The sequence below is a fragment of the Grammomys surdaster genome, unplaced genomic scaffold (assembly GCF_004785775.1).
Source record: "Grammomys surdaster isolate TR1022 unplaced genomic scaffold, NIH_TR_1.0 126076, whole genome shotgun sequence".
Taxonomy (NCBI): Eukaryota; Metazoa; Chordata; class Mammalia; order Rodentia; family Muridae; genus Grammomys; species Grammomys surdaster.
Genome location: NW_021620885.1, coordinates 2071607 through 2096042, shown reverse-complemented (window position 1 = coordinate 2096042; position 24436 = coordinate 2071607). Strand labels below are relative to the sequence as shown.

Sequence of the window (24436 nt, the reverse complement as noted above, 5' to 3'; positions counted from 1 at the left end):
GGCTTTGGGAATTCCCCAGTTTCTGCTCTCAGTGCTGGGAGTATTGGGTGCACTGTCCTGTGGGCTTTTATATGTGGGTGCTTGTGATGGAGCTCCGGCCTACGTGCTCCACACAGCAAGTGTTCTTGCTTTTACCCATTGAGCCAGCTCAGCCTCCAGGTGACACAGTTTTGGATATATATTAGTTTCCTTATCATTATCATTAATTTTAAAAGTCTGAATTTTTTGTGATGTTGTATTAATTTTTCTACTATTTGCCAGTATATGAGAATAATATTTATCCTTTAAATTTTTTTTTTTGTTTTTGTTTTTCGAGACAGGGTTTCTTTTTGTATCTCTGGCTGTCCTGGAACTCACTCTGTAGACCAGGCTGGCCTCGAACTCAGAAATCCACCTGCCTCTGCCTCACAAGTGCTGTTAAAACTTTTAACTTTGTTTTATTGTCAATACTTACTGGCAGAGCCATTTTGGAAATGTAGACACTGAACTTGAGAGGTAGGAGTCATTGCTGTCACAATGGTATGATGCCTACAGTTTTACTCTTGATTGAGTTCTTTTCTCTTGAAGCAAGGCTATATTCTATTACAAATGATTCAGTCACCTTCCTTACCTTGTTCTTTTTGTGTATAAACTTGGTGGGGTTTTGAGAGATCCTAACAGTTTTTTAATCCACTTCAATCACTAAAGGCAATTAAAAGTACTTTGTGACTTGTGAAAACATAACTAAGGTCCTGTTGAAGTTATCTCATGATTTTGTTCAGGGATTAGAAACATAAGCATTATATATGTTTATCCTTGTGTTAGAGTTAAAGGTAGAAAGTCTTTATTCATTTCTTGTCAATATTGGGCATGGTATATTATTTTACTTGTTCAAAATTTGCTTTTAATGACTCAGACAAAAGACTCAGACTTATGAATATAATTAATCTATTATTCAGATACTACAGGTATAGGTAATCTATTAGGAGAAGATTATAGGATTTGTTTTTACACAGAGGTTGAAGTATCTAAAGGAGGCCATAGAATTAAAGGAACTAACACATGCTCTTCTAAACACCTATTTGTGATGAAGCCTCATGAATCACAGGGGGTTGATTACTGTTGAGCGAGTTGAATGTATGGGTGTCCTCTGCACCAGTGATGAGGGAGTGGAAGGCGTGGGCTCCTCTGAGTCAGTGATGAGGGAGTGGAAGGCGTGGGCTCCTCTGAGTCAGTGATGAGGGAGTGGAAGGCGTGGGCTCCTTTACACCAGAGTTGTAGGAGTAGAAGACATGGGGTTCCCTATGTTAGGGAAGTTTTTTTCAGCAGCAGCTTGACCGTTCACTCTCACAGGATGTTCTTGTCCTCTATCTGGGTCTCTGCTTGATTTGGCCATGGTTGTTTTAGTCTTAGCCACATATAAAGTAGTAGTTCTTATCTGGGCTCATTTTGTCCTCCAGGGACATTTGCCAGCTGGGAATGGTAGGCAGAGATTTAGCTAAGCATCTGTCAGGTCAAGAACAGCCTCTTAGAAGAAAAAATTTCTGGCAGCAGTTTCAATAGTGTTGAAATATGCTTGAGGGATAGTGCGTACTGCTGAGACAATTGGTAGAATTTACCGTGGCAAGGCCTCCATTTCTTAATTCACACGCTACATGTTAACAAACTGTCCATGAGTCCCAAGATTTGTTATCACTACGTTTTCCTCAGTACCTTTTGTACTCATCAAAGTCTTTTACAGTATATTTAAAGTTATATGATTAATAGTCTCAAATCAGCAGTAAAATTGATCATTCATTTTAATGAAGAGCAAATAAAATGAAAATATAAATGCTGGAATTATAGTATGGTAATATTAAAGATGACTACATGTTAAGTGCTTGTGAGAAGAGATTTTTGGCCAAATAGTTTGTTTTATTGATTTTCAGAGTATAATTAGAATCATTATCTCAACAAATCACTGTTCATTTGGTGATAAAGCAGTGACCCTCCCCATAACCAATGAATTAAAGATAATAAATATGTGATAATGTAGTAAATTGAATTGCTTATATCTTCGTTAGTTAAAACTTTATCTACATTTCATTGAACATTAGTTATTCAGGATCTGAGTTGAAGGTAGACTCACACATGTATGTGTATGGATTTTACAGTGCTAATGGTCAAATTTAAGGCTCATGTGTGGTAGGCAAGAAGTTTACCACTATTCTAGTTTGCTTTCTGTAGCTGTGACAGATACGCCAACTGACAGCAACTTTGAGTAAGGGAGGGTGTGTTTAGTTTAATAAGTACAAGTTGTGACCCGTTATCTAGGGAAGTGGAGGCAGGAGCTTGAAGGCAGTCCTGCTCGCTCTGACATGGCATTACCTCTGACCAGAGAGGGAAGACGCAGTTGTTTGTAGTAAATTAAAGATTAGAAGTTATTTCTAAACAACGAGAACATTCATAGACCCATCCACAAGTAATTCTGAATGTCAGCAGTATGGTTAAGACATTTATTTCTTTTGGTGATATTTTCTAATCTTTAGTGAAGTCTCCTTAGTATGCCAACACCTATCAATATGCCATATTAAAATTCTACAAGATTGTGTAAAATGCTAAATCTTGTGATCTAAAGTAAGACCTAATCCCAAGACTTTGTGTTTTCCAATAAATTTTAAGGAAAAATTAGAATCAGTTTAACTTTTATAATGGAGCATAAGTCTGTTCTCTTCACTGAGTGATAGTAATTGTTTTGGGTCTTGTAGAGTCCAAGTTAGCAATCTGTTTATGGAACTTGAGAATCAAATCCATTTTGCTGCCTATCTTTTAAAGCCCATGAACTAAGAATGACACTAATATTTTAAAATGTTGAAAATATCAAAAGCACCATCTTTTGCGGCACATAAATAATCACATGAGATTTGTCATTTTTGGATGCTTTCAGAGTAGCAGTCAGGTAGTTGTGCTGTGACAGGCAGCATTGCTGGCCTCTGCTGCTTGTCACTACACAAATCATAGTACCATTGTGATTGCCACCCACACTACTGCACTATAGCATTTCATTTTTATCAATTGATGCCTGTTGTGTCAAAATAAGAAGAGACAGTGGATTTCAGATGGCTGACTTAGGTACTGTGGACTTAGATGGCAGAATATTACATTAGGTCTCTAGTTGGAAGCAGCTAAAATGTCAGGCTATGTTCAAGAAATACTTTTGAAATGCTGACTTTAAACTTTGGGGGAATGTAAAAGAATTTGAAGGCAGATGTTAGGAGGACAGTTTGAGGAAATAAGCTGTTTAAAAGAAATAGTTCGATTTTTTGGGTTGGAAGTAGATTAGGTTGAGTTTGATTGGATGTATTCATCAGAAGCTTATAACTGCTTGATTAATTAGTAACCATCTTATGACACCAGTGAACATGACAAACTAGACAGAGAAAAGTCCACAAGGCCTCAACCGGACCGAAGAACTATAGGTATCTGCGGGATGCTGGGAGCAGGAGTGGCGAGCAGGAGGCGGTGCTCCTCCACAGAGAAAAGCACACCAGTTGTTTGTCCATGCCACGTAACAGTCACTGGACTGAGCAGCTTATATTTAGGAGTATGTATGTACACACATAGCCATGTTAAAGATTTACTTGTATGGAAACACACAGCTCCAAAATGTCTGCTGTGGATGACAACTTGTTAGAAGTTACATGACAATACCCTTTTAACTAACTAGCACCATTTTGCTTTTAAGGGCATTCTTGGACACAAGTTTTAGAAAAGTATAAATGACCAATCAAATTATTGTTATTTTTAGTTTCTTATATTAAATTTCAATACTGTTATTTTAATTGTGACTTTGGATTTTTTTTTCCCCAAAGGGAAGATGGATTGTATTGGCTTAAATTATATGTTCTGGTATTACTTTAAAATGTACTTGCAGCATCATAGGATTTTATGGAGGACTTTTGGTATCATGACACACATCTTTTACTTTTGAGATTATAATATAATTACATTCCTCTTCCCTTTCATTACTAATGCCCTGGGTTCAAGTCCCTCTAGAACTAGAACTAGAAAAATGCAGTGAATGCATGTAGATGTTAAAAATGTATGCAGCCTTACAAGAGGATGCACATGGAAGTCAGGATTTGTTTATCTTCTTTTTGTAAACATCCCTATTACTACCTTCCAGGAATAATTCACAAAAACATTTTATGTATCATCTCAGAATATATAAAACATTTTAAATTATTTTGATGTAAATTAAGATTATATTTAGATATCCTTTTAAAAAGATTATTTTTATTTCATGTACATTGATGCTTTGCCTACACATATCTATGTGAGATATTGAATCCCCTCAAACTAGAGTTATAGACAGTTGTGAGCTGCTGTGTGGTTGCTGGGAATTGAACCCAGGTCCTTTGCAAGAGCAGCCAGTGTTCTTACCTGTTGAGCCATCTCTTTAGACTGTCCACTTAATATACATGAAATATGTTTTAAATTGAAATAGAATTACATCACATTCCCTTTCCTCCCTCCAGCTCCTCCTTGCTACCTTCCCTTGAACTCCTCCTATTTCATCCTCTCCTTAATATAAAAGCCTCTTTTTTTCATTAGTATTATTATGTGTTCATGTGCATACACTCACAAATATATATATATATATATATATATATATATATATATATATATATACACACACACACACACACACACATATATATATATGCTTATATATACATATGTAGATATATATGTGCTGAGTTCTATTTTCTTGCTGGTGTGTATATGTTTTCAAGGCTGATCACTTAGTGAGAGGGCTGTTCCCCAGTGTAGATTACTTCTCATTCCCCCAGTAATCATTAGTAGTGACAGTAGATTGTTTTCTGAGGTCCATGACCTCAGTTTGCTGGGGTTCTAATGCCAGGCATTGTTTTTCTCATATTTGGTGGGATTAAGTCCAACTGTACAGCTTTGGTTGCCACCCACAGCTGATTGTACCTTTTGCACCTTTATGCATTTCTTGCTGTGCAGGTCATTGTCCAAGAACATAGCTGTTTCATCTAGGTGGGACTATTTAATTGCTTCCTGGCCATGCAGCTTGCATAGTATGCTCTGGAACCATGGAAGCAGGAAAAGGGCTTTTTGGTCAGATCCAGCTCTAGTTATGAATTTTGTGTCTTAAGTGTGTGGTGTTTTTATCAGTAGACCCCACTCTTAACACATGAAAGGCAACCAAGAACTACACTGCTAAACTCCTGTATTGTTTGAGGAGTCACTTAGATTATGCTAACCAACCATGAGAAAGTAGTCCCCCCCCACACTAGGTAGTGGGTCTGTTGCCCTTGTGTAGATCATTGTCCACTCAAATGGCTTAACTAATTTAAAGTGTGTGTATGTGTAAATACACTTCTATGTATTGTGCATAATGGTAGGTAAACATAAAATAATATGATCTTGGAGACTTTTATCAAGCAACCTTGGTGTTATTTGGCCCTCACCTGACCTTCGTCTTCCCTCACTCTTTCCAGTGAGTCCCTCCTTGTTATTCTGTTTCACTTATGTCTTATTTTTCCCTCCCTACCTGTAGTCACTTTATACTGTCCTTCCCTTTATACTGTACTGTGTACTGGCTTCTATGGTTACTTCATGTTGTATACCCACATCTGAGGATTTGGAGCTAGCAACTGCAGATGTGAGAGAACATGTGCTGTTTGTCTGTCTGGCTTTTGTCTCTCACTATAACCTTTTCTAGACCCTGTCTGTTTACTTACAAATTTCATTTTTTTTTTACAGCTGAATAGTATTAAATGTGTGTGTGTGTATAAAATCACATTTGCATTATCCATTTGTTAGTTAGTTGAAGGACATTTACGTTGTTTTCATGGCTTTTGTGAGTAGGGCAGCTATGAACATTGCTGAGCAAGTATCTGCAGAGTATGATGTCAAGTCCTTTGGTCATATGCCAAAGAGTGGTATAGCTGGGTCATGTGGTAGCTTCCTTTTTCTCTTTTCTGAAGTTTTTCCATGTGATTTACATAGTGGCTGTACCAGTTTGCATTCCACCAAAAGTGAATGAGAGTTCCTCTTTCTCCTTTGTTGTCAGCTCTTTTGTCTTTCCTCGCTGTTCTGTCTGGACTGAGATGAAGTCTCAAAGTTGTTTTAATTCACATTTCCCTAATTGCTGTGGATAATGAATACTTTTTAGTTATTTTTAGCCACTTTTATTTCTTTTATTAATCACTCTCTGTTTAGAGGTACTGTTTTTTTTTAAGTTTTCTTTTTTTTTTTTTTTAAACTGGGTCATTTGTTTCTTTAACTGTAGTTTTTGAGTTCTCTATATATTCTAGATCTTAAGCCTCTGTCAGATGTATAGCTGGCAAAGAATCTCTTCCTTAGCCGTAAGAAGCTTTTTAGTTTATGAGGTCCCAGCAGTCAGTTGTTGGTCTTAATGCCTTGGCTAATGGATTATCATTTAGAATGTCCTTCACTATGCCTGTATCTTATCAGATGCACTGCCCATGTTTTCTTATAGCAATTTTAGTTTTCAGGTTTCAAGTTTAGGTCTTTGGTCCACATGAGTCTAATTTCTGTGCAGGGTGATAGATTGGTCTAATTTTATTCTTCTGCACGTGGACATCTAGTTTCCCCAGAACCTTTTGTTGCAGATGCTGCATTTTCTTCAGTGTATTTTCCCCCTTTTCCCAATTATCAGATGGCTGTAGTTACAAGTACTCATCTTTGACTTTTCCATTTTATCTTATTGGTCTGCATGACTGCTTTTATGTCAGTACCACAGTGTTTTTGTTACTATAGCTCTATAATGTATCTGAAGTCTGGAATGGAAACCACAGCAGGGTTCTTCCTTTTCCCCAGAATTGCTTTGGTATCATGTGTCCTTTCTATTTCCATATTAACTTTAGGATTCCTTTTTTCTATGACTGTGAAGAGTACTGTGGGCATTTTGATTGGGATTGCATTTAATCTGTAAATTGCTTTCAGTAAGATAATTGTTTTCACAGAACTAGTTAAACTGACCATGAATATGAGATGGCCTTCCAACTTCTGCTGTCTTTCTCAATATCTTACTTGAGAGGTTGGAACTGTTTACCATGGTGGTCTTTCATGTCCTTGTCCAGGTTTATTCTAAGATGTCTTGGCTGTGGATGCTACTGTATATAGGAATGCTCCCATGGTCTTAATAAGGTTGTTGTTGATAGTATAGAAAAGCTACTGATTTTTTTTTTTAAAGTTTATTTTGTACCCTGTCACTTGGCTGAAATTGTTGATTATTTCTAGACTTTTTCTGGTATAATTTTTTCTGGATCTCTTAAGTATATCATCCCTGTAAAATAGGGATAATTTTTCTCTTTCTTTTCTTTTTGTATCCTTTAATTTCTTTCTCTCCAGCAAATGATTCAAGTGTTACTTTGAAAAGAAGTAGGGTAAGTAGTCAGTCTTGACTTAACTTTGGTAGTTTTTCTTCATTCACTGATGAGTTGTTTAATCCCCATGATTTTTCATACTTGCTAGAGATTTGTTTGATATTGATTTTGTTTTATTGGAGAATGGTCAGATATGATATATAGAATTATTTCAGTTTTTTTGTGTTTGTTAAGGTTTGATTTGTGTTCTAGCATAGGTCTATTATAGAGAAGTTTCTATATATTATTAAGTAGAATGTATATGTTTATGGCATTCAGGTGGAATAGTATGTAGGTATCTGTTAGATATGTAGGTATCTATTTGGTTTAAGATGTCATTGAATTCTGAGGTTTTTTCTCTGTTTTTTTTCTTTAAGATCACACATCTGTGAGACAAAGTGGGGTATTGAAATTGCTATTATTGGGTGTATGTTAATCTGTGTAATTTAATTTCATTACTATGATTTTTTATGAAATGTGTATGTCAAAATTTATGCATATGTGTAGTATTGTCGTATTTTCCTGATTACTTGATACTGTGATTAGAACAAATTCTACTTCTCTGTCTCATCTGACTAGTTACGGTGTGAAGTCTAGTTTGTCAGATATTAGAATGTCAGTGCATGCTTTCTTCTTGAGCTCATCTGCCTGAAATACTTTTCTCCATCTTTCCAATTTAAGGTGGTGCCTAATTTTAAAAACTGGATGATTTCTAATTTTAATGCATTGTTGACTTTATATGGTAGCCATATTATAAAATATCCTGTGGAAGTGGACTGTAATTTTGTTGCTTTGTTTTATAGCATAAAATATGAGCTATTTTGGAAAAGTTAGTGTAGAAAAAGTTCTATATGCTAATGGAAGAATGTATATTCTGCAGCTGTTGGATAAAATATTTTGTCAATATTTGTCCAGTTTATTTGAAAATAATATAATGTAACTCTGTTTTTATTTGCTTTGGTCTCAAAGAACTATCTATTGATGAAAATGTGGAATTAAAGGATCCATTATAATATATTGAAGCCCATGTTTCTTTTTATACTCTTTATGTGGTATTTGTTTTTTAAAATTGAGTGCCCATATTTTCAGTGCATATATATTTATAATTGCTATATTATCCTTTAGATTGTTATAAATATATCATGGTACTCTTTGTCTCTTCTGATCAGTTTGGGCTTAAATTTAATGTTTCTTGTATACAAGTGTAGTTCTTTTTGCTGAGGATTCTGTGTGTGGGCTATATAATTTTCTAAGTTCTCACTTTCAGTCTGTGTATGTTTTTGTTGATAGGGTGAGTTTCTTACATGCAGTCAACTAGTGGTTCTTGCTTTATAATCCAGTTAACTGATCCCCTGTCTTTTAGTAGAAGAATTGAGACTATTATATTTAGGACTATTAGCAAAAGGCAATATATTAGCCCCTCTTGTCTCTGAATATTCTTTGTGGCTATTTGGAATAGTCCATGTTCATTAATTTTTACATTATGCATCTTTCAGTTCTTATGGTTTTCTGAATTACGTATGATACTGTATAATGCTGTTTTAGTAGTGTTGAATTCTTTCAATTTATGTTTATCTTGGAAAGTCTCTCTCTCTTTAAATCTGTGGATTCTCTGTATATTAATCTTGGTTGGCAGGTTTTGTTTCTTTCAGCGTTTGAAATTCTTTATTGCACATGTTCCTTCCTGGCTTTTAGAGTCTCTTGAGAAATCTGCTATTATGCTGATGGGTTTGTGACTTACTGGCGGTGGCGGCGGCTGCTGCTGCTGCTGCTGCTTCCTCCTCCTCCTCCTCTTCCTCCTCCTCTTCCTCCTCCTTTTCTTCTTCTTCTTCTTCCTCCTCCTCTTCCTTCCCTTCCTCCTCCTCCTCCTCCTCCTCCTCCTCCTCTTTTTCCCTCTTCTTAATAACTTTTAATATTCTTGCTTTGTTGTTTTCTTTTGGCACTTTAGCTATCACATATTCAGGAGAGGTTCGTTTCTTGGTCATGTATACTTGAGGTTCTAAATGACTCCTGTGCAGGAATGTCCATATTTGAAGATTTGGGGAATTTTCCAATATTATTTTGCTAAATAGGTTTTCTTTTTTTTAAATTAGCTTTTGAACATCTTATGTATGTATACAGTGTATCTTGATCATATCAGGCCCTCACCTTCCTTTTACCCTTCTATAAGCCCATCACTACTACTATTATTATTATTATTATTCCCTTAGTAGCTGTACTCTGTTTTCAGTGATGCTCGGAGGCTTGGTCTCCTACTGGTGTTCCATGTTCTGTTCCTAATTATTATTTTTATTATTGTTTATCTGTGATCTGTAGGTATGGGTTGTTGTGTGCCACAGCATGTATAAGGACAGAACACAGCTTTATGAAGTGTTTGTCTTCTACATTTGTGTGTATAGATTGCAGACGTCAAATTTGGGTCCTCGGGTATCCTGACCTCTGAGCCCTCTTGCTGCCCCATGCTGTTTACCTAGATAACTTGTCTTGTTTCTGTTATCTGAATATAGCACTATATCTTCAAGCCTAAGGGATCTTTCATGACTTGATTCAGTCTACAGATGGAGATCAAACTGAGGTTTCTATTTCCTTGAACTTTTAATTTCCAGCATGATTATTTTCTTCCTTTCCGCTCCTTCATGTCCTATGTAATCGTCTTCAATTCAGTCAGCTGCTGATTTGTATACTCTTTAAATTCAGCCATCCTTTTATAAAATCAGTCTTTTGAATTCTTTGTCTAGCTTGTCACGCATTTAGATATTTTTGGAGTCATCCACTAGGAAATTACAGACTTCTGGAGATGTATGTTGACTTGTTTTCCATGTTTCTTGTTTTCCTATGATTAGATTTATACATTTGTAGGGAAGTATAAATGTAGAGAATGCTTTTTTTTTATACTTTTAAGTGTTTTTATTAGCATATATTAGAATATTGATGAGTTTATTAACATGTATTATAATATTTATATTTCCTGTATTATATAATGTTGCAGAGAGTGGCATGGAAAGATTGCACTCTGTTTAGTTCTTCACTAGTCAGCAGTGTGTGTTCTGAAAGGATATGGGAACTATCCATGTTAAATCCCCCATGGATGCTATTTCTCTGATTATTTTTCTCTCTGCTTTTGCTTACACTTAATTTCTAGGAACAGTACTCTAGGCTCCCTCTAGTTGTGCCTTCTTGGAGCTAGACCGCCATCAGAGAATTATTTTAGCCTTTATCTGTAATATCTAGAAAGGTTTGACTGTGATTAGTTCATGGGCAGAGTCACATACATTTTTTCTCAACTGCGGTGGTGTGTAGCTCAGCAACAAAGCACTTCCCCAGAGTCTTTTAGGTGCTGGTCTCAATCTCTGATAGTATCCAGAGAGGAGAAAACAAGCGCTGGTGATGGTGTAAGTTCAAATCTGATATAGAAATAGCATATGAGCCAATAAGGAACAACCACTACAGTACCATTGATAATAGATAAGAAAGGTGCCAAAATAATACAGATTCTAAAATTCAACATTACTAAAGCAAAGATTGAAATGAAAAAAGAAACATAAATAAAATTACATGAGAGCAAGAAAAATACTGAACAAAATGAAAGCAGTTTTTGTTGTCAAGGGCCTTGGATTAAAGAAGCTTCTAGATCACTTAATAAGTGGAAACTAGTGGTCATTGCACAGCAGGTCTTCTATAGTGAGTTTTGTTGGGAAGTCTAAGGATATGCTGTTGTAGAAAGGCTTTCTGTTCACTCACTCCACAGGATTATTGTATTTGTACCATAGCCCCCATTATCTGCAGATGTGCACAAGCTAGGCAGGTGTACTCCAGAGACCTCTAAGTTGAGCATCAGAGGGCATGGTAGATGTCCAAGATACATAGATTTATAACTGTGACTCATGGTATCTCCCACCTTGGCCCTGCCACAATGGCAGAGAGCTTCAGGAGCCCTGACTTGTGGTTGTCTTGAGTTTGGTTCCTAAGGGTAGGAGCCTTTCCAGGCACCTCATTGCCATTCTCTGAGAGTTGGTACGCTATGCAGTGGGTTTCTTCTCTAATGCTCTCCTGTCACGCTGGAGTCATTGAGACTTCTTAAATCCTTGACTGTCTTTAAGCCTTGTGGGAAATGTGGATTCCCACCATCTTGCTTGTATGGCATTGGGTCCTCCTAACTCCCTCTGCTGAGCAGCTTGGGTTGGAGCTAGGGAATGCTTTATACCTTTGAATTTCTTCTTCTTCATGCTACTTAGTTTTTTCTGGAGTGCTACGTCTCTTCTCTCCTTGAAATATGATGTCTTCATTCCTGCCCAGGCGTTGTTCATGTAGTCACATGAGGGGTGCTTTCCCACCATCTGCCCTTGCAGCTTTCTGAGTGTTTTCCTTGATGAACCTCTGCTTGTTTTGTTTTCCTACTTCTATAATAGATCCCTTCTCTCTAAGAGGCTTTCCACAGTAACAGGGCTTTTGCTTATAATTTGTACTTAACTTTGTCTCTTTTACTTTAAACAAAGTAAAAAGAAAAGTGTCTATAGAATGAGATAAATTTCTATAGAATGAGGAGGAGGAGTAGCGAAAGCATAGCTTTATTAAAGGTAAGAATGAAAATGTGGTGCACACCCCACACAATAAGAGCCAGCCCCAGCAAGCTTGGGACTTGAGTCTGAGTTTGTTCTAAGAGTTCTATTTTATGTTTGTGACCCGTTTGGGTATTGATCGACCCTTTAGCAGGGGTTGCCTACGACCATCTGCATGTCAGATACTTATACTACAGTTCATAACAGTAGCAAAATTACAGCTATGAGTAGCAATCAAAGTAATGTTATGGCCAGGGGATACCGCAGCATGAGGAACTGAATTTAAGGGTTGAATCATTAGGAAGGGTGAGGACCACAGCACTGCAAGGAAGTGTCTGATCTGAAATTACCCACAGGAGGCTAGATGGTCATTGTTACCTTCCTGGGAAGGGGCAGACATAGCTTTCTAAGAGATATTATCCCCTGTTGCTAGCCCTTCCTACTCAAACCTCCTTCATTGTCTTGCTTTGAAAGTCTGAAGACTATTTTTATATGATATAATAGGTGTGTGTGTGTGTGTGTGTGTGTGTGTTTATGGGAGAAATACTTCCATTAAGGACTGAGTCTATTTCATACAGCCATAAATTATTTGGCCCATGAATGCATATTAATCTAAATTTTGCATACTAAATTATCTTTGATCCTAATATAAATAATACTTCTCAGTATAATATGTGAACATAGAAGTAGTTTATCACCAGTTTAAACTGCCGAAGTACTGAGTCTCATGTTCTTTTATTTAAATAAGTGCAATAATGCTTATCATAGAAGATTGTCACAAAGAATAAATAAGGTGATATATGCAAAATACAGTGACTTCCACTAACCTTACCAAAATGCAGTTAACTTATAGTATATGTAATGTATTACTTCTGTTTTTTTCAAAAAACTATGTTAATGAAACAGTTGTTTTTGTGCCAGAATTACAGATGAGAAAATAGATGATGTGAGCCGAAGAATTTTCCAAGTCTTAGATAAACAGGCAAAGCCAGATGCAAATACATGGTTATCTGAAAACAGAGTGGGATCTTTTTGCAAAAGCACACTTTTTCCTAGGACATGATAGATACTCCTTTGTTTAGTCCTTTTCTATCTTTCCTGCCATCTTAACTTTTTTTTTTTCATTTTAAGAAATAAGATTGGCGGTCTGTTGTTGCACATGTTAATCCCCAAGAGGCAGAGAGATCTCTGAGTTTGAGGCAAGTCTGGTCTACAGAGTTAGTTCTAGGACAACCAGAGCTAAACAGAGAAATCCTATTTGCAAACAAACAAACAAACAAACAAACAAACAAGACTATAGACAAAAACTTGCAGGAGCACTGCTTCCTCTGCCCAAAGCTTACAGCCTTTATTCTTAGTTGTGTATCTTATACTGCACAGACTCCTGTGTTACATATGGTAGGTATATTTAGTTTCCTGGATACTTGGAGTGACATGTTTTCCATGTTATCCAATAAAAGTCACGTTTGTGTTTAGCATTGGAAAAATGGTTAATGCAAGCAAAGAACTGCAATGTAACCTTAGAGTAGATTACTGGGGCTGCTCTGTGTTCTTTGGGTGCATGCAGTCAGCACATTTAGTGTGTTAACTGAGAATGCTGCACCTTCCTTCCAGGTTGAAGACTTTAGCAGAAGAGCTCACACAGACTCAGCAGATGCTTTTACACAAGGAGGCGGCTGTCCTGGAGCTAGAGAAGAGGATTGACGAATCTTCTGAGACCTGTGAAAAGAAGTCTGAGTGAGTAACCAAGAAGCCTCCTAAGAGAGCATAGCTTAGTGGCACACGTTTATAGGAGTGCTTGCCACATGCTAGTGTGGGCTTACTGTGTGCTTGGCCCTTCCAGAAATGGAAGTTTTCATGTTAAAACAATGGAAACTCATATGACTCTGGACAACTTTCTATAAAATGTGATGTCTAGTGGTTACTTTCATGTCAACTTGACACAAGCTAGAGTCATCTGGAAATGCAATGAAAATAAACCCTTTCTTCCCAAAGTTGTATTAGTTCATGGTGTTTCATCACAGCATTAGATATCCTAAGACAGATATGTTCTAGAAATGTGGTCCTGTATTTTTAAATATAATGCCCTGGTCACATGCCTTAGTGTTTTAACAGTCTGAACTGTTTCACAAAGAATCCTTTGTTAAACTCTGCCTTTGTTACTCAATAGCTAGTTTTAAATGAGACCTATTTTAAATCCCTTTGTAAAAAGGGGGCAAAGAAGTATCTAGAATTGGTTGATGTTATATTAAAAGGCAATCAAATAAACTAATTAGATTACACTAATCTGCTTTGCATATAAAAGTCAGCTTCAGATTTACTTGACTATTTTTGCTTTTCTGGTGTTTGTATTACTGATTTCTAACTTGACAATATTTTCCTGGATCTTCTGATTTTACTTGTCCTAGTACATTTCTGCTTTGTTGTGGTTGTTGTTAGATGTATGCCTTTGTTCATGTGTTCAGGTACACGAATGTGTGTGTGTGTGTGTGTGTGTGTGTGTGTGTGTGTATAGGGCAGAGTTTAATGGCTGTTGTCCTCCTCAGTGGCTCTCCACCTTAGTTTTCGAGGCAGGGTCTCTCATTGGATGGAACTTGAGTTAAGTAGATGGGCTAACAACCTCAGGGGTTCCCTTGTCTCCCTAGAGTGGGATTATAGATATTTGTATGCCTGGCTTTAGAGTTTTGCTTTTTTAATTTTTTTAAATTTTAATCTATTCTTTAGTAATCATACAGATGAATACAATATGTTTAGATCATACCAATACTTGTTGCTTCTTCTCTGATTCGCCCCCCCACTACCTCATGCCCTCCTGACTTCCTGTCTTCTCTCACTCTCCTCCTTTTCCTGCTGTTCATCTTCTTCTTCCTCCTCATCCCTGTCTTCTTCTTCTTCCTCCTCCTCTTCTTCCTCCTCTCCTCCCACCCACTCAGTCAGTGCTGCCTGTATGCACACAGGTAGAGGGTACCACTCACTAGAACACTGACAACCTACGGCACCACTCAAGCAAACTGACTTGTCTTTTCTCAGCAGCCATCAGTTGCGAGTATTTCCTGAACTAGGGATGAGGCCTTCCTTCTCTATGCTGGGGTGTTGAATGACTGGCTCTTGTGCAGGTCTTGTGTAGTCAGTCAGACCTGCTCTGAGGTCATGAGTGTCTAAAGAACACTGCTTTGCAGCATGCTCTCCTCACTTCTGACTCTCTAGTGTTCTCGGAGCCATGTGGAGGAAAGTGTGTGACCTGCATGTCCCCTAGGACTGAGCATTCCGCAGTCACAGACTGTCTGCACTTTGGTTGATAGTCTCTGAGGTAACAACTACCCACTGCATAAAGATCCTTCTCTAGTGAGAAGCGAGCAGCACACTTGTCTCTAACAGTCTGTATTTAGGAGGCACTTCAGTTCTGTGCCTATCTAGCAGACTCAGTCGTAGAGCCGTACCTTATCAGCTACACATTCATGGCCTCAAGGATGGTACCAGGCATGAGTTTCCTCCTGGAGGACAGGTCTTACGTGTGATTAGAAAGTTGATCCTCCCATAGCATTCATGCCATGGTCGCACACATGGGTGTGTCTTGTCAGGCCAGTCGTTATTATAGTTTGTAAGGGTCACAAGCTATGTCAGAGTGTTCCCAACTTTTCTCCCCCAACACTCTGCCAAATATTATATTGCACTATGCAAGCTATCCAGCAGGAAGGAAGCTTTTATGTCAGTACCAGCTTGATTTTCTCATGTTCCATAATCAGAATATGTGGCATCATTAGCAGTAAAGTCATATTATCACGTTTCAGTGGGGGCAGCCAAAGGCAGTGGCAATAATATGTTTTTGTGAGTGCTGGGGCTTGAACTCAGGACCTCATGCTTTGGTACAAGAAGCTACAAGTTGAGTCATCTTCCTAACACTGTTCTCTCTCTACCTCCCACCCTGTGTGTGTACATGTGTACATATGTTTATGCATATAGAAACCAAAAGTTCAATGTTGGATTTTCTGGATCTCTGTCTCTCTCTGTCTCTCTTCCCCTTTTCTTCCCTCCCTCCATCCCTTCCTCTCTCCCTCTTTCCCTCCCTCCATCCTCCCATACCCCCCATCACACTCCTTCACTGAACCCCTGAGCCCATCGCTTTGGGTGTTTTGGTTGATTGGTGACCAATCAACTCCAGGAGTCATGACTCCCTGCCACACGTAGCACTGAGGTTACCGATGCTCAGCAGCTCACTTTATGTGGGTGCTTGGGATGACAACTCAAGTTCTGATGTTTTCATGGAGGTGCTTTGACAGCTGCGCCCTCTACTCATCCTGGGCATTATGTTTTTATTGATGGTCAGTTGTGGTGACTTGAAGTTACAACAGTATATGTCTGCATGCATTCTCTAGTCCTGACTGCTGTATAGCCGTTTCCTGTTTTCATACTCAGGAACTGCTTTGGGTTTTCGAGGCTCTCCAGGGTTTGGTGATGTGCTAGATCTCTCTGATCTACATATGCTCTTATGTTTTTGTGTAACATCTCAAATATTCTCCACTTCTGTCGAATTTTTGATCTTCTCAGTTATTGTAGTCAGCAGATGAACTTCTGTATCACAGAAAAATGTAAACGGTTATTAAATGGCTTTGTCCTTACTTTTGGAGAACTAGAAACCTGAATTTCCTCATGTTTTCGCTTGCCGTCCATCCTTAGTGCCCTTTTACAGTAGAATGTAGATATTCTACGCCTGTTTCTCATGGACTTGTTAAATATCGCCGTCATTTTCCCAGAAGTTTTGTCTATTCTATTTTTCCTATTCCTCCCAACTGGGTCTTATGCTCACTTTTAAAGTATTGATTCCCAAACCACCAGTGTCCTGTCCCCATCCCTGTCCCAGTCCTCTACCCAATCCTCACCCCACTCCCTGCTGCCCATCCTTGAGGTGCTGCTGGCCTGGGTACAGTGCTTAGGGCTGATACCTGCGCTGGTATATAGTCACTTAGCTGCTGAAACCCTTTTTCTTCTCCATATTTCCTTCTGCTTGCTCTCTGCCTTCTCGTCTCCGAGTCTGAACTCATTCTAGTAGTAATTCTCACAAGTCTCTAGCCTTTGGTCCATTACTACAGAAGTAAGAATCTCAAAGATTACCAGGGGCGTGTAATAGGGCAGCTTTATTTGGCAGTTGTCTTTCTAGGCCTCTTGTAATCACATCTGACAGGTTTTCTGCGCTGAGCTTCATCTTTCCTCGTTGGCACCCCTCCAATTTTGATTTTTCTTTGAAAATCCACCATCTTGAGTTCGTGGTGCTGTCTCACACGTGCCTGAGGCTGTGTACCGTTAATGGCCCCACAGGCTGTCTGCTCTGTAGAGCTGAGACGTTTGGCCGTGAGTAGCAGGCTGTAGCCGCTCAGCCAGGGGGAGGTACATGGTAAATGCCAGCCCTATAGCTGAGGCCCACACAGGCAGGACAGTCTGGAACCGAGGTCCCCATCGGTAGGGGTGGAGCTGGCCTCGGACTTCCGTCTCCTGCCGAGCCCTTGCAGGCTAATAGAACTTTTAGGAGTTAGAAGGGTTAGCACGGCCGGGTCTTCAGGGGTAAGTCCTAGTGAACCCCATTGGTAGCCTTTGTTACCCTGAGTGACATTGTTATTGTTAGCTTCAGGGTATAATATGAAAATTAAAATATGAAGTATACTTATGTGACTAAACAGTTACTGCTAACTCTCACTGATTCAGAAATTGGTGGATTGAACTTTGCCTTCATATTTCTATGTCTTTTGCTAAACAAATGTCCTGAATAGGATTCCATGATGATACACTTATATTTTTTCCATTAATATTAAACTGGGCTTGTCTTTAGATGTCTGTCTGTCTGTCTCTGTCCATCCATCCATCTATCCATCCATTCATCCATATCCATTCATTCATCTATCCATCTGTCATCTATTGCTTACATATAGCTATAAATATCTATCTCTATATCTAAATATATATGTAATAATAATTTTTGCTTTAGTTTAAAACATGAACCTATAAATTTTTTTAAGGCTAAGTGTGATCAGAAATGTCTAACTTGGTGCTACATAGTGAGTCTCTGTTGTTTGTTGTTTTTTTAGAAAAAGCTTTATCTTTATTTTTGTAATACTTTATTATCTTCATACTCTTTGTTACTTGAAAGTAATAAAATGGTAAAATTACATTTCTTCAAAGATGCTAAAGCTTTGTTTATTCATAGTTTTAAATTACTTCTAAATAGATAAATCCTAATGTATTTTTACTTAATAGAATTATTTGTTTTATCAACATACAGTAGGGTCTTAAGTTAAATCTTTATATTTAGTATGTGCCTCTAAATTCCTATTACTTACAGCTTCTGAAGGAAAATTGAAAAAGCTTATCCTCAGAATATGTAGGAACTAGGATTGTCAGGTATGAAAGCATGTGTTTTATAGTTTTTTGGTAGTTAATAATATGACTTTTCCAGAAATTCTTACTGTTATTTTACCCTCTTCTACAAAAATACCATTGTGCTTGTTTTGTGTTGCCCCTACCCTGACGTGTCACTACCCTGTCGTGTCGCTAGTATACCCAGTGACATTTTGTTGGTGAGAACTAATTTTTCCTTTGCAAATGGTTACCAGTTGCTGATGGCTTCTTGGTTAGTGAGCCCTTGTCTACTTCCTCTTCTCCTGGGGATAATCCCCCTGTCTGTCTTGAATCTGTCCAGGCTCTGTGCCTGCTATCACAGTCTTTGTAAGTTTGTTCCTAAAAATACAGTTAAAAGTTTTTGTTTGACTATTAACATTTGCTTTTCGCAAACATCATCCTTTATATATAATTTCATATTTCATTATTGCAAAGCTCAGTTTCCTTCCTTTTGCCCTCTACAGCTAACCTTGTTTTAAAATCTATTTTCTTTGCAGTTTTCTGTTAGCCTTTATGTAAGACTATTCAGAACAGCTCTTTTAGAGTATTATTTTTAAGTATATGAAATCATTTTCCTGTATGTGAGGAATCATTCTTTGAATAATCTTCTGGATGTATGTGGAAATATATTATGACATTTCAGCTGATGTTTTTAGAATCATTTCTCATGTTATTGTTAAAGCCCTTGTGATTCTAGGATATTTTGTTTTTGTGTGTATGTTAGGAAGGATTCCCCACAGATCTTAAAAATGTGCAAGTAGAATCTTCTCCAGAGTCTCCTCAATTTTTTTTCTCACAAAAATGATTGTCTTAAAACTTAACATTCTCTGAATGGATTTTCTGAGAAATGGAAATGTCAATTTATTGCAAAAAAAAAAAAAGCAATTACCAACTAATATACAAGCCAGCATGATTTTACCAAGAAATCTGTATAGATTTTAAAAATAGGTCACAGATTACTGAATGATGATGATATGCTTGGTAATTATCACTTATTAAATTCTGATGTTTAGAGCAATCTGTCTTCTGGACATTTCTAGGTCTACAAGTGCTCTTAATTGTAAGAGAGAGAGAGAGAGAGAGAGAGAGAGAGAGAGAGAGAGAGAGAGAGAGAGAGAACGTTCGAGAGAGCTTTACAGCATTCTCTGAGATTCCTGAATTCCTGAACTACTTTTGAGGAGACCAGCATTGTTTCCTGTGGTCCCTGGGATTGTACCCTGCTCAGTTACGTTAGAACCGAGTTCTCATTACATCCATTGTCAGTAGACATACAACACAATAGCTTTCCTTGGTCAGTCTTCTTTCTTTTTATTCAAGCTACATTCCGATCCTGTTAAGTAAGTTATGTCACTGTCTAATGTTATCTAATGTTCAGTAAGTTACCTCACTATCTAATGCTGGAGTGTTCCTTCATTTTCAATCTGCTGTTTCTTATCTATTAATAACTCACCACAGTGCATGGTGCACTTACTTTTAAAATATCAGTACCATATACAAAAGGAAGAGACATTTCCACCAACACTTGGTTTTCTCTCTGGTGGCTTTCCTATGGGAAAAGTAGTTTTGAATTCCCATTGTGGGGAGCTTCAAGGGCCAACTCTCTGCAGGAGGGCTGCGAAAATCTGTTTCCATGTTGGTCATAATAGAAATCATAGTCAGATCTGAATCCTGTGTTAGCTATTCCTGTTTGAAACCGATCACATAATTACACATAGTTCAGTGTGTGTACATTAAGGCCATCACCTAATTTTATTAATTTTACCCCAAGAACATATCAGTACTATAAGTATGGGATTCTGGAGATTTGGAGTGAATGTATTATTTTGTCATCCTTTTCAATCAGTTCAGGGCCTATTCCTAACCCTGACTCCTACTGTGATAGACACTTTATGTATAAAAGAGAGTGAGTACTATAGACCACAATTTTTTCAACAGTATCTTGAGTGACTTATTTATATTTTGTTAGTTCAAGTATCTAGTATCTATTGTTATTAAAATTTATTTTCATTATGATTCTGAAGGAGTGCTGTAAAGGAAAATGAAAACTTGCAAAAGCATAATCTGCATAGACACACGGACACATGATACATAGATACAAACACACAGATACATAAACAGCCACACACATACATAGACACATACACAGACACACATATAATATAGACACACACAGATACATAAAGAATACACACAGACACATACAGAGGCACATAATAAACACACACAGAAATATACACATACACAGACACACACATAAAAGACAGACACACAGATATACCCATATACACACTTTTTCATTAATGGTTTTATTTCTCATCGAGTTGAAATAATGTATATTTATTTTATTCTATTGTAGCATTGTGCTTCTTCTGGGTCAAAAACAGGCGCTTGAAGAGTTGAAGCAGTCAGTCCAGCAATTGAGATGTACTGAGGCAAAGTGCGCAGCACAGAAAGAATTGCTGGAGCAAAAAGTACAGGAAAATGATGGGAAAGAACCACCTCCTGTGGTAAATTACGAAGAAGATGCACGGTCAGTCACATCCATGGTAAGCTGTGGAGCCGTCAGGTACAGAAAGTGTCTGGGTAATAAGTGAGCATGAAGCTAATCCGGGTTTGCTGTAACAACTTATTACTCTTGTTAACATGCAGGTCCTATTAAACTTATTTGTAAATGCAGAATAGACTTTCCAGTCAGTCACCTCAGGTCACCTGGAGAGCACTTCAGGAACTACCCATAGAGTCAGAGGACAGAAAGCTCTTCTCTTGCCTTCAAATCTGAAAGGACAGACTGAAGTTGTTTTTAATCCTGGGAGACAGCAGGAAGGTAGGGTATCATTTAAAGATAGAAATAAGAAAAGGAGAACGCTATTCATTGACTGTTTCTTAAGAACAATGACATTTGTTTGCCTTAGATTCATGGTGTTTATTTTTTTCACAGTATGCAAACTGATTTAGCTTAATTTTTTTGATCCTTAATTTGTTCAGATTTATAGACTTAAAATTCTGTTTAATTTTAATTTTACTAAGTACCTAATGCTCAGTATATATCAGTATATCTATCCATCCGTCTATCCATCCATCCTCTGTCTACTTCATGTCTATCTATCGTTAGCGTTGGTTATTATTACTAAGCAACAGTTTTGCTAACTGGGACATTTGGCAGTCTCTAGATTTTTGTGTTGTAGTGACCAGTAGATAGAGTCTAGAGCTTATTAAACATATATGGTACATAGAATAGTCTAGTGAAATCAAAATTTCAGGACTACAGTGCTTAAAATATCCTGAGGTATACTTTTTTGTTTTCTCTGGACAGTTCAATGTACTCCATTGTACTCCATTGAAGTATTATAATTAAAGAATCTATAGTGACTTTAATAATTTTTCAATTTACATGATCTTAATTAATATATATTATATATAATGTACTATATAATAAATATAATTTATAAAGAATAATATATAGATAATATAATAAATACATATTAAACTGAAAATAGTATGTTAAATTCAAATGTTCTCATAGGCCATATTTAGAGCTGTAATAACGCAGAAATGGATATGAAGTACTTGAAAATTTAATCATTGCTGCTTTTGTTATTAATTGAATTTTGTTGACGTACACATCACTTTGTCAGTTGTAGTGTGTTCTACATTATCATCCTGCCTGTCAGGACCTGAGCACATATAGCAAAGGCCTATGGGCTTCTTTCTTCTTTCTTGTGCTTTATATCTTTCTTGATATCTATTGGACATACATACTCTTTCAGAGCAATTCACATTTTTTTTTTCATTTGGCTTTTAAGGACCTTGTATCCTTCCTTTGATTATGGTTTGTAATATCTCTTTGCCTGCATATGAGTGTGGAATTGCTACTTGATTATTTGATGGTTTGACAGCCTTTTAATACTTTATAATTAATTTTAAGTAATTAATATACATATAACTTATGCTGGTACTATCTTGGTGGAATAAAAAGTAGTTACACAGGTTGCCAGATAATAACTGTTCCCAATAGTTATAAATTAAAAATCTTGCTTTTAAGAGTTTGTGATGCTTTCGAGTTTAATTCTTAAGTTGTCAAAGATTTATCAACTCAATTGAATAAACAGTGTTTCATAGAAAATATGTACTAAAGTTTAAGAAAGCCAACTGCTCTTTTGACATCTTTTCCCTCTTCTCTTACACCGTTTATGTGACGATTTATAAGCGAGGATGTTACCTTGTTAATTTGAAGTAGTGCTGTCTGTTTTATTGTCTTCAGTTCATTTTCAGTAATTGAAATAGTAATGATAATTATCTCTTATCTACTCATTGAAACAATACCTTTTTAAGTTTTTACTTAAAAATTTTCCACGTGTGACTGGTGGTATTCACCTCTAAGTATAGCACTTGAGCGGCTTAGCCTGGATGGTGACAAGTTGGAAACATCATGGGAAACTCCCATCTCAAACCAAACCAAACCAAAATGAAAAACTAGTAAGACTTTTCACTGAAAAATTTGTCCGTTTTTCAAAAGGAATACTGTATATTATCTGTAGTTAAAATGATGAGATTATATTTATAAATTGTATGGGTCATTCTACAAATTGAAGTCAATTAAATGTTTTACAAAAGTAAATTAGAAAGAAAGAATACATCTGGCATTGAAGGAATACAGTGAGAACATCTAACAGTTTTCACTTAATTCTCCACACCTGTATTGTTGAAAATTTTGCATTCTTTAACTTTTTCATATAGCATCTATGATATATATATATATATATACATATATATATATATATATTAGTTGAAAATAATAAAAACTACAATGCTTAAATATATTTTCCAAAATGACTACTTAACATTGTCTTATGAATATCATTATAAAATAAGTTAGACTTATGTGAGAGAGAAGGGTCTAGGAGTAATGGGGGAAGAGGCAGTATCATTTGTTTTCACTCATGTGCTAGATCTAGATTTAAATATAGCTATCATCTGTCTGTCTATCATCTGTCTGTTTCTCTATCATCTATGTCTATCTACCTACCTATACCTATGTGTCCCTTCCTTCCTCCTCTCCCTGCCTCTTTTTGGTATAGTAGGAGACATTAGAACAGAAGGATCCTATTGAGGTAGGAAAGCGCCAGTAGGAATGGCCAGAGGGTAGAGGAAGATAGCAATCTCTTGATGAACTGAGGATTTATGCTGTATTGTTCACCAGTTCTAGCTCTAGAGATCAGAAGAGTGTATTCTCTGAGTCTGGTTAGGAGTGTAAACATCAGTGTTTCCTAATAACTAGTTAAGCATAAGCTGCTGGCTTTAATAATGCTTAATAAGTATTAAGGATTTTTATTTAGTTATTTATTAACTATTTAGTAATAGTATTAAAATAAGCCTCATTTTAATATCTGTTGAACTATGGAATTAAACTTTCCTTTAACACCAGAGTTACCTGTTTGCTTTCTTTTATGGCGGCTTTGGACCAAATACAGTAATTTTTGATTAAAGCGTTTACTTGTGTGTTAGATTTATATGTCTAAAACTGATGACAGCCACAGAATGATTCCCTTCTTCTAAAACATGTATAGCTTTCCTATAAGAAAATTGACTTCAATTTGATATTTCTGAAATTGACATTTCATGTAATCCCCTTTGACAGACAGAAATACAACATATATTTATCTTCTCTACATGTACTGAGTAACTGTTCTTAGTTGAACAGCAGTAGTAATAAAATCTTATTATGCTATATTTTCAACCAGTGAAATATCTAACTTTTTAAAGATTGCCTGTCATATGACTCAGTTTTATCCTGTGTTACAGTGTCTGATATTTTCAGTGTTAAGAACACTGTCCTGAATTAATGAAAGAATTGGCAGTGTTGTTCAGAGTTTTATCTTTATTATTGTGAGGTATGTTTTCTTTCTTGCAATCACCAACTTAAGTTTTAATTTTGAGCCTTATTTACCAAATATTGGTAAATTTACCAATATTTGAGAAAAACACCAGAATCAGAAGACCTAAGTAGCTCTTTTGTCTCTGCTCTATGATTATAGTGAGGCTCCGTAAACTTTATAAGGTTCTATTCTGTAGAGGTAGTATGTCTTATGGTATGCTTTTGATACTGAA

The 24436-nt window shown here is 36.8% G+C and overlaps 1 protein-coding gene across 4 annotated transcripts in view; it reads left to right on the top strand.

Moving 5' to 3' along the window:
* Fer (FER tyrosine kinase) overlaps positions 1 to 24436 on the top strand; it is a 263815-nt gene that overhangs the window by 37018 nt on the left and 202361 nt on the right. For 3 of the 4 annotated variants that reach the window (XM_028755701.1, XM_028755700.1, XM_028755699.1), the window contains exons 7-8: positions 13553 to 13675; positions 20685 to 20874. In XM_028755701.1, the coding sequence (XP_028611534.1) occupies positions 13553 to 13675; positions 20685 to 20874 (313 nt within the window). Of the gene's footprint in view, positions 1 to 13552; positions 13676 to 20684; positions 20875 to 20977; positions 21153 to 24436 lie in introns of all 4 variants that reach the window. The other variant, XR_003709785.1, reaches the window with a different exon arrangement.